Here is a 10,088-nt window from a genome sequence, read left to right as displayed (position 1 = left end):
ATCGCACGCACCGCACCGCACCGCGCACCGCACGTCGCACGGCACGGCACGACGGTCGACGGTCGACGCGAGATCCACGAGACGCGGCCAGCGGCGCGACGCGCGACACGACACACAACATAACACAGGGTGACCTGCGTTCGACATGTTCCATCGGCGATGCGGCCACCGTGTCACCCTCAGCAACAACAACTGCACCGCCACGCGCAATTTCTCCGAGTACAATAACGGCCTGGTGTTCAGCGCCAAGCCGCTCCAGGACGACGAGCTCTTCGAAGTCACCATCGACAAGAAGGTATGCACGCGCACGCCTGCGGCCCGTTCCCGGCCACCGTCCAGCGCGACAAAATATAACGCAGAATAATGAAATAACGTTAATTGCACGCGGTGTTGTTCGTCGATAAATATCCTACATGTGTTATTTACCTCATTCGTCGTGTTTAATTTAATTAATTTTTAGAGATACACTGACAGGTAGCGTGTTGCAAAAGCGCTGATATATATAATTGTGCGTTAAAGTTTGACTTGCATTTAACTCTGGAAAAATGGTGGTTGCGCAGATCATATCGTGGAGCGGCAGCATAGAAATTGGAGTAACGGAATGCGATCCCGAGACCCTGGAGATACCATCCTGTGCCATAAACCTCCGTCACGGATCTTGGATTATGACCGGCTCCGGCATAGTTCACGACGGCGACCGCATCGTGGAGATATACGGGATGGATCTTACTGATCTGGTGGAGGGGAACACTTTGGGGGTCATGCGGACGTCCAATGTAATTCACACGGTTCATTAGCCCGTATCTGTTGTTTCGCGGAGAAACTAATGACAATCTTCCATCTGCAATTGTAGCACGAGCTGGTATTCCACATCAACGGTGTTTCGCAAGGCGTCGCGGTCAGCAACATTCCGGAGCGTATTTTTGCCGTTGTAGATATGTACGGTGATTGCGTACAGGTCAGCGTTGCTCACCCGAGACTTGCCGCTTTGTGTAACGTGCCGAAAGACGAAGTCGAGATTAATAATGACTACGCTGTGGGGGAGACCTCTAGTTCCTCGACAACAAATCTAGTCGCTAACTTAAACGTTAATCTAAGTGTCAATGTAAACGTTAATTTACCGAAGAATCCAACTCCCGCCGCGATAAGGGAGGACAGGTTGAGGTTTCACGAGAGAGTTGGCTCGTTGGTGAAGCTCTCGAACAACGCCAGGACCGCCGAGAGGCGAAGGCCGCTCGACGAATTTAACAACGGTGTCGTAATGACTCACAGGCCGCTGCGAGATAATGAATTATTTGAGGCAAGCATTCGGATTGATTTTATCAATTGCGAGAAAGTATTTACATAATAAATTGCAATAACAAGACTGATTAGCTGTTGCGATTCTATAGCAAGACTTACTCTTATCTTCTCTGTAAATTGCTATGTTGCAGATACGAATAGATAGGCTAGTATACAAGTGGTCGGGAAGTATAGAGGTCGGTGTTACCACTCACAGTCCTACGGCACTGGAGTTTCCAGCGACGATGACCAATATGCGTTCAGGTACAACGATGATGTCCGGCTGTGGTATTCTAACAAACGGCAAAGGTACGCAACGGGAATACGGCGAATTCAACTTGGACGAACTGCGGGTATGTGATGAGGCCAGAGCTACAACGCTGAATCTATAATTTAAACTTGCTTTTCTCTTTAAGCCGTTATTCTTTTTTACGTCCTCTCTTAGGAAGGGGACCGTGTGGGAATGATTAGGCAAAGTAACGGAGATCTTCACTACTTAATCAATGGCCTGAATCAGGGTGTCGCTGCTAAAGTACCGGCGGGCGTATGGGGTGTGATAGATCTGTATGGAATGACCGTGAAAGTAACCATTGTCGATCGCGACGAGAGAGAAGAGCAGAATCTAGTCACTAGGAGAAACACATTGCAGCTACAAGGTCTAGACAGCGAAGGTAATACATACATAGGATCTTTGACAAGTTTCACAGAAATAAAAACTGCTACGTTATGACATATGTAAATTTCATAGAAGCTGGTGAAGAGGAGCTACCTGATAGACTGATGTTCCATCCCTGTTGTGGGACACACGCTGACGTAATCAACAATGGACGTACAGCGCATAGGCCCAAGTAAACAGAGATACATTCGCTGCATCTGACAATTTTTCAATCGCACGCGTTTTCTTAACAAAGGATGTAAATTTTTTCGCAGTGCCATAGACGATTTCAATAACGGCGTGGTATTGACGTCGAGGCCATTGAAGCCGAATGAGTTGTTCGAAGTCAGACTGGACAAAATTGTCACTAAATGGGCCGGTTCCATTGAGATAGGAGTCACCACGCATTCCCCGACGGAACTGGAATTTCCGTTTACCATGACAAATGTCAGGTAGGTGAGGCCAGTCTCGAGCGGTTTTCACGCAGTTATCGCCACCAATCCACCGTATGTGCGGTGAGTTGTTCATCCGCTTATGTTATTGCTCGAAGGCGGCTCGTATCGGTTGCAGATCTGGCACGTGGATGATGACGGGCAACGGCGTGATGCACAACGGTACCACCATGATAGATCAATACGGTCAGAATCTGGACCGTCTGCAGATCGGCGATCGCGTAGGCGTGATGAGGAAGGACAACGCGACGCTACATTTTTACGTGAATGGCGCCGATCAAGGTGTAGCTGCGATGAACGTGCCCGAGAGGGTCTACGGGGTGATTGATCTCTACGGGCAGGCTGCCCAAGCCACTATAGTCGACAACGTGGACTTTTACAGTCCGACCACAAATAATTCGAGCTTTAGCAATACGACGTTGTATAGGTATGATTTCCTGACAATTCAGTACAATTTCCTGACAATTCAGTGGCTTATCGTCGAGCCACATGTGAATTACATTGTGTAAATCTATTGACAGCGATCTAAGGTTTCATCATGTACACGGTAAAAACGCGCGGATTACGAACAACGGTTTAACGGCGTCCAGGCCGCGAGCCCTGGGTGAATTCAACGAAGCTATTGTGATTGCGAATCGCGCGCTACGCGATGGCGAAATGTTCGAGGTGACGATAGATAAAATGGTTGCCAGATGGTCCGGTGCTATAGAAGCAGGTAATTGCTCTATCCTAGTTGTCATGACGAGTATGTACCAAATGTAATAAAAGTTTTCCATAATTTTTCAAAAATAAAACTACTTATAGGGGTCACTGTGATAAGACCTGATGAATTAGAATTTCCGTCTACGATGACGGACATCGATCACGATACGTGGATGCTGTCCGGGTCGACAGTAATGCGTGACGGTGTGACGTTGCGTAACAACTACAGCTGCGATTTGGATAAATTGATGGAAGGTAATCGGATCGGAATGATGCGGTGCTCGGATTCCTCCTTACATTATTTCTTGGACGGAGTGGACCAAGGTCCCGCCTGTACTAGTTTACCGCCGAACGTTTACCCAGTGATCGACTTGTATGGTCAATGCGCACAGGTATAAGAATATATGCTTGTTCGATGGCAATCGTGTTTTAGCGTATTAATCCCGAGTATCGTATCTCAGGTGACGATCGTGTTGCCCGAGCGGAGGGACCCTTTGACGCAGCAATACTTGCCATCGGAGAACAGTATTAGTCAACAGCCGACTTCGGTAATTCAGCCTCAGGTGCAAACTGAGATTCTACACAAGTTTCACGAGTCGGTCGGACTGAACATTCAACTGAACAACGACAGAACAGTGGCGACCAGATGTAGGGAATACAATAATGCTGTCTTGTTGAGCGAGGCAGCGCTGGAGAATAACGAGCTGTTTGAGATCGCCATTCAGGAAGTGGCGCGTGAGTGGAGCGGTTGCCTGAGAATAGGTGTCCTGAGTAACGAGACGGGCAATTGGTTGACGTCGATGAATCTCGTACCTGGTTTGACGTCCATTCCGAGCGACGCTTGGTACTTGACGGGTAACGAGGTGAGACACATGGGTTTCGCGCTCGCCTCGAACTACTGTACGAGCCTGGATTGGTTACGGGTGGGCGACAAGATCGGTGTAAAACGCACGCACGAGGGCAACCTGAAGTTCTACGTAAACGGCGAGGACATGGGCGTGGCGGCGTCCGACGTGCCGGAGATGGTGTACGCGGTGATCGAGCTCTTCGGCAGCACCGTGGCCGTGAACATCACCAGCAGTAGGCAGCAGAATCCCGCCATATCCCCTAACGCTAGTTTGAGACTCCAAGACTCGCTGGAACTCCTGCTGGATCCAATGCCGCCGAGAAACGACGCGGGAATGGACACGTCCATCGATGTGTCCGAAGGGAAACTGATTAACGAGACGACGCTCACGCCGACGCAAGCCGCCGCCACTGGTTTAACCACCAGCGACGGAGATTGGAGCTACGAATTCCACGAGAATCACGGTAGGAACATTCAACTCGAGACGAAGACGGTCGCCAAGCGGGTGGCCAGTTACAATCAGGGGGTAGTGATGTCCAGTCGTCCGCTGATAAAGGGTAAACCGTTCCAAGTTAGAATAGAGAAGCTAAACGAACGTTGGGTATCGAATATCCTTTGTGGCGTTTCTTGCATATCGCCGGAGAAGCAGACCAGCTTTCCGTTAACGGCGCTCGGCTTTAAGAGACACTCTTGGATCATCTGCAGCGATTGGATATTCCACAACGGCACGAGGGTGAAGACGAAATACGGCGCCGGCTTGGAGAACCTTCAGTTTAACTCTATCGTGGGCTTGCTGATCGACGAGGACAGTCGGCTACACTTGTTCATCAACAACGTGGATCAGGGAGTGGCCGCGACCGATCTACCGCCGTACGTTTTTGCCGTGATCGATCTGTACGGGCAATGCGAGCAAGTGTCCATCGCGGGAGTCAACGAGGAGCCTTCCTACTCGAATGTCGCAATTGACAATGCCCTCGCGGCTCCTATCGAATGCGCGAGCGTGGAAACGGAGGATGTGGAGAATTCGCGCGAGAAAGCCGATCTGGAGTGTCACGAGAAGGAGAACGCAATGGCGACTACCTCGTCGGATCTCTCGCCGTCTTCGACATCGCCGAGTGTGCCGAGTCAATGCAGCTCGAACGCCAGGGACGGCAACCTCGAGGCCGAGTACTCATCCTTCGGTAGTAATAATAACGCTAATGTGGCGAAAAATAGCGTAGGCATTAAAGCGACATCGAGTATCGACAGTAACAACTCGGACTCGGGCTCGGAGCTCAGCAACGAGCGAAGTGTCTGGACCAAGGCGTACCTGGACAACGTTGTGCTGCCAACGTTGAACAAGCAGCCCGAGAACAATTCGAGCGAGTCGAATCTCGACGCGGAGAATCGCGCCCTATGTACAAACGTAGAGATAAACAACGCGACTAACATTAACATACAGAAAGGCATGGTCGCCAGCGCGAGTAACATGACCAGCTTGAACGCGGCGATCACCGCGGCGAACGCCAACAACGCGATTAACGAAAGCATAGCGTCCAATAGTCAAATCAATATTGTAAGCAGCACGCAGCAGAACAATTTGTCGGATCTTCCCAACAACGTTTGCGCCGGCTTCCACGAGTCGCGGCCCTACGCGACGAGTCGGGACAACATCCGGGATAACTCCTTCAACGGGAACATACCTCCGAGCCAGAACATGACGGCCAATCAACGGGATGTGCCGTACAACGCGTCCTCGGTACCATTTATGCCGTCGTCGTTACCGTCCACTCCACTCGGGTCCACCGTCGTCGCGTCGTCCAGGAAGTGTGACTATCTGAAGGTGTGCATGCAGCTGAAGAAGTCACTCGTTCTGCCAGACGAGTTTTTCTCCACTGACGAGATACTGTGCTACTGCAGCGTGTGCTACAAAGTGGACGGCGACAATGCGATCTGCAAGAAGGGTGAGCCGCCTGCGGAATTCGCGATACCGGTCGGCTGGGCCAGGTTCCCACTGAAGCAGAGCATCAATGCCAATCAGATCCCACAGAGCACGACGGATAAGTGGCACGTTGCGTTTTATGGCATACGTCTGGACGCGATAAGGTAATTAATCTTGGAACAATTAGATTTATTCCTACGGTCGTCTGTTCTTTATTAACGTTATATTGTGCGTTCAGATTGATCCTGGATAGAGGAGAGCTAATGACCAAAGAGCAACTGGACCTGAGTAACTTGACAGCGGGCACAAAGAGCGAGGATCAGAATCCCCAAGTGTCGTTTTCGCCTAGCATCAAGTATGCAGCGTCCGACGAATTCACGAGAAAGTACCCGTGCGTATCTTCTTTCGCTTTTACATATTTATCGCATATTTGTTACGTGTCACATCTTAATTTTCAACTTTGTAGATATATCGATATGCAGTCGAATAAGAAACTGAACGCATCGACCGCGTTTCAATTGCTAGTGAGACCCGGCTCGTATACGATTAGTCCCGGCGACAAGGACAGTACCGATCTGCATTGCGAGTCCAGCAAGTGGGCCACCAAGGAAGCCGGAGCCACGGTGATCGTAGCTCTGCTCGTTCACCTGGACGGATTTTAATCCGTGCCCCATTTCCGAAAGTGTTTTCCGTGAACTTGTGTTTTCCCGTCACGTTTGTGCGCATCGAGCACTCCCGCAATCGGACCGTGACTATTTGTACATACAATGTGCCGTTCGTTAACAGGAACTGTGGTAAGAGACTCTCGAGATCGATATATTTCAATTCCGTCGAAATCGCGCTGTATATTTGTTAGACTCCGCGAAAGTTCCCTCGTGTGCGCTTAGCCGTTAATGGACCTTACCAAAAGATATTTGTGCTCGAGGTTTTAATGATCTTTTAACGTTTAATGCTTAAACTGTACAGTATGGATAATTATATAATAGCTACGTTTATTTACATATAGAATCCAATAGGAAAGGGTTCGTTGTAGATTCGCTGGTTAGCTATATGACAATTTTGTGATGCACTGTAAAAGACTTTTAATTAGCGTAAGTTTTAAACGTTTTATCACACACGTGTCACATGTACTGTCGCTAGACTGGCCTAAGTTAATGCTCACGAGAACAAATGGTGTGTGAAATACATGCATGGTATTATTATACGGTGATGAGATTTGCCGTCTTGTGCGAAGAGAACACAGTATTTTTGACGCCCGCGCTTCACGCCTAATCGATATACCAAATCTTTATTGTATCGCATTAATAAGGAAATCTTAAGACACGACACAATTTTTTTAACGCACTCTTCTGCAGCATATTTGATAGGAAAGGAAATCGTGTAATATGTCTATGTTGTAGAAATAAATGCAAGTGCAATTCGCATTGCCAAATCGTCCACCAAAATCATCCATTTCGCGAATTAATAAATATTTCCATATTGCGATTTGAAGAATAGTAAGGAAATTTATTACAGTAAATTTTATATAATTTGTCATCATCAATTATGTAATTAATGAAATTATTTATTAACTAGAGATTCATTTATTTAACATTATTTAACATATTTTTTACTTTTTAGTTTTATAATGAATGCAGATTGCGAATGTGCAAAGAGCATATGCAGATTAAGAATTATAGACGAAAGGCAGCAACTCGTAAGAAGTTAATCAGCAAGATTGCTGCGCGGGTTTCGTGCAGAAAGAATCGATCGGCTTTTAACATCAATATATTTGTGGTAATATATTTTGCCCAGTGTTTTTTTCATCGATTTCTTCAGACAGCTCTTTTAAGTGTAATAAATATTATATATATTTACACCCAAATTCGGACGTTCTGATCCCAGGAGCAGCTGGCCACTGCCATCCCGTTACCGGAGACGCAGAGCGACGTCACTCTGTTTTCATGGCCAGATAAAACACCTTCAACGGGAGAAAACAAAAAGCCTTTTACTGACAATCATTTTTCATAAATGACAGCTTCCTTCCCCGCGACGAATCGATAAACTTACCGTTGTGTTGGGTCTTCAACGTGTCCCATATATGAATGAAATTGTCGTCGCTGCCGCAAAATATGAATCGGCCACTCAGGGACAGACCGCAAGATGTAAATCCGGGATTCGAGTTCGGCGGCTTGAAAGTGGCTAGCTCTTGATCGGATCTGAAGTCCCACAGTCTCGCGGTCTTGTCCTCGGACGCCGTTACGAAACCTTGTCCGGAAGGATGATACTAGGAGAACACAAAGTGATGAACACAATATTTAGCATCCTTATTAAATCCACAACGAATCTGTGAAGTATAAGAATACTCGCCAAATACTCACACAGACGGAGTTTACGTCAGCGTCGTGACCGAAGAACGTCTGTTTGGCTTTCTCTTCCCGCAAATCCCACAGCTTGCAGGTTTTGTCGACCGAGCCGGTGACGTAAGTGTTGCCGTCGGGGGACAAGCTGATGCTCACCACGTCGCCCGAGTGCGCCTCGAAGTCCGTCGTTTTCTTGTTCGCCTCGAGGTCCCATATACAACTAGATATACAAGATGTTCACCACCGGTAATTACCCATGAAATCGCCGTTTTTATCTTATCTTTATATCTTATCCTTAAACATTACGTAATTAGATACATTTTCATGTCGCCGGACCCAGTGATGATTTTCTTGTCGTCGAGGAATCTGCAGGACGACAAGAATCCCTCGTAACCCAGAAGCTCTCTCGTGATCTTGGCGGATCCTGTGGCGTCGCGATTGTTCACGTCGTAGACGGTGCACATATTGTCCATACCGCCGCACGCGACGAAATTGCCGGATGGCGCGAAAGCCACCGACATCACCCAGGCTGAACGCAGAGGGATGACCTGCACTTTGTTGCCGGTCCACGTGTCCCAGATGATCAGCTTCCCGTCCAGCGATCCGGTCACACAATGTCTACGGCGTAAAGCGTAGATCGGTTTATAGATCCATTATTCTCAGTATAAAAGATTCTCGAGGTACGATAAATTGTTTATTAATATATTACGATTGAAGCGTAAAAGAAAGAGTCCAACGAATCGACGAATTATTATTGATTAAAACTGACCGATTATCGCCACTGAAGTGCACCGAATTGACTTTATTAATATGCCCCTTCAGCATCTTCTTAGTTGACAGTCTAACTTTCGGAGCATCCGCCACTCCAGCGCACGCTTCCGCCAACGTCGTATCCTGCTGCTTCTTTTGTTCTTCCTAAAATGAGTAAAACGGATAGAATTAATGAGTAAAAACAAGTCTGTTAGAAAATTTCATATTTATATAGATATAAAGATTATAACTGCGTGAAATACTGATACGTGAATTCCTCGGTTGTATAAAACGTTTAAACCTTGCATTTGTTGATGAGATCCTCTAGTTCTTTCTTTAGGGCTATAGTCTCGGCGTCGTCCTTGCCCATTTTTATCCTTCCTCGAGCGGCACAGAATTTCACCAATGCTTAGAAAAATATGAAAACTAAACGCCACCGACGTTCGACATGTGAATACTGTCGAACGATTTCCGACAACAAACAAAAGAAGCCTCAAGATCGTCTACTCTGCTGCCCCAGTAATCGTATTAGGTCGCCAGTTAATTCGATTTGTTGGGCATTAGCTCGGCTCGTTCACGTAACTTAATTACCTACATACACGATAACGCTTTTCGAAGAACATATCTGTATTATTTTCTTCAAAAATATACAGGGGACGAAGCATGCGTGATAAGAAAAACTATAGAACAGATCTGTATTAAAGGAGGAAGGTGGAAAAACAAGTTGATTATAGATACAACGATTTTCATTTCCTTGATATTAATGTAAATGTATGCACATATCGTTTACAGGACAGATCAGACTGGAATGTTTCATTCACGTTTCACTGCAGAACTTCACGGGTCGATGATGGTATATTCCCCCGGAATAGAAAATCAACGCGAACAAAACCCATCGACACGGTGCGACGGTTAGCCGCTCTTTTCGACCACAAAAACCATCAACCGTCTCGCTTTCGAGTCTCCCGCTTTCTCCTATAAATGTCCGAATCCTTTGGTACCGATCGATGTGACTCGGTGTGATCGCACGGCGATCGTTGCCGGATATTTATTCGCGATATTCGCAAACCTTTGAGAACTAGAGGAGCTAAAGTAAACGTCGCTTTGTCGATTTTAAATATATCAAAATACAAACAAA

The 10,088-nt window shown here is 47.0% G+C and overlaps 2 protein-coding genes across 4 annotated transcripts; one reads left to right on the top strand and one right to left on the bottom strand.

The window, feature by feature from the left end:
* Positions 1–6: 6 nt before the first annotated feature.
* Positions 7–7,303, top strand: Neurl4 (neuralized E3 ubiquitin protein ligase 4). 2 transcript variants are annotated; one of them, XM_077414581.1, is made up of 13 exons: positions 7–295; positions 561–776; positions 854–1,300; positions 1,434–1,634; positions 1,727–1,952; positions 2,033–2,129; positions 2,212–2,388; positions 2,507–2,815; positions 2,910–3,103; positions 3,193–3,482; positions 3,552–6,022; positions 6,097–6,249; positions 6,325–7,303. In XM_077414581.1, exons 1-13 carry the CDS (start codon positions 146–148, stop codon positions 6,518–6,520), a joined length of 5,127 nt encoding a protein of 1,708 aa, XP_077270707.1. In that variant the 5' UTR covers positions 7–145; the 3' UTR covers positions 6,521–7,303. The 2 variants fall into 2 exon arrangements, with proteins under 2 accessions (XP_077270707.1, XP_077270706.1); XM_077414580.1 differs by having other exon boundaries at positions 2,030–2,129.
* Positions 7,304–7,444: 141 nt separating this feature from the next.
* Gbeta76c (guanine nucleotide-binding protein subunit beta-2) lies at positions 7,445–10,019 on the bottom strand. 2 transcript variants are annotated; one of them, XM_077414590.1, is made up of 6 exons: positions 9,252–10,019; positions 8,970–9,115; positions 8,519–8,818; positions 8,219–8,420; positions 7,908–8,124; positions 7,445–7,818 (listed from the first exon to the last, which is right to left on the bottom strand). In XM_077414590.1, the coding sequence occupies exons 1-6, from the start codon at positions 9,318–9,320 to the stop codon at positions 7,712–7,714; spliced, it is 1,041 nt and encodes a 346-aa protein (XP_077270716.1). In that variant the 5' UTR covers positions 9,321–10,019; the 3' UTR covers positions 7,445–7,711. The 2 variants fall into 2 exon arrangements, with proteins under 2 accessions (XP_077270716.1, XP_077270718.1); XM_077414592.1 differs by having other exon boundaries at positions 9,257–10,019.
* Between the last annotated feature and the right edge of the window lie 69 nt (positions 10,020–10,088).

The sequence above is a fragment of the Temnothorax americanus genome, unplaced genomic scaffold (assembly GCF_048541705.1).
Source record: "Temnothorax americanus isolate GAGA-0224 unplaced genomic scaffold, ASM4854170v1 Scaffold37, whole genome shotgun sequence".
In the NCBI taxonomy this organism is placed as follows: domain Eukaryota; kingdom Metazoa; phylum Arthropoda; class Insecta; order Hymenoptera; family Formicidae; genus Temnothorax; species Temnothorax americanus.
The sequence above is the reverse complement of the archived record's forward strand: the minus strand, read 5'-3'. Positions and strand labels throughout refer to the sequence as shown.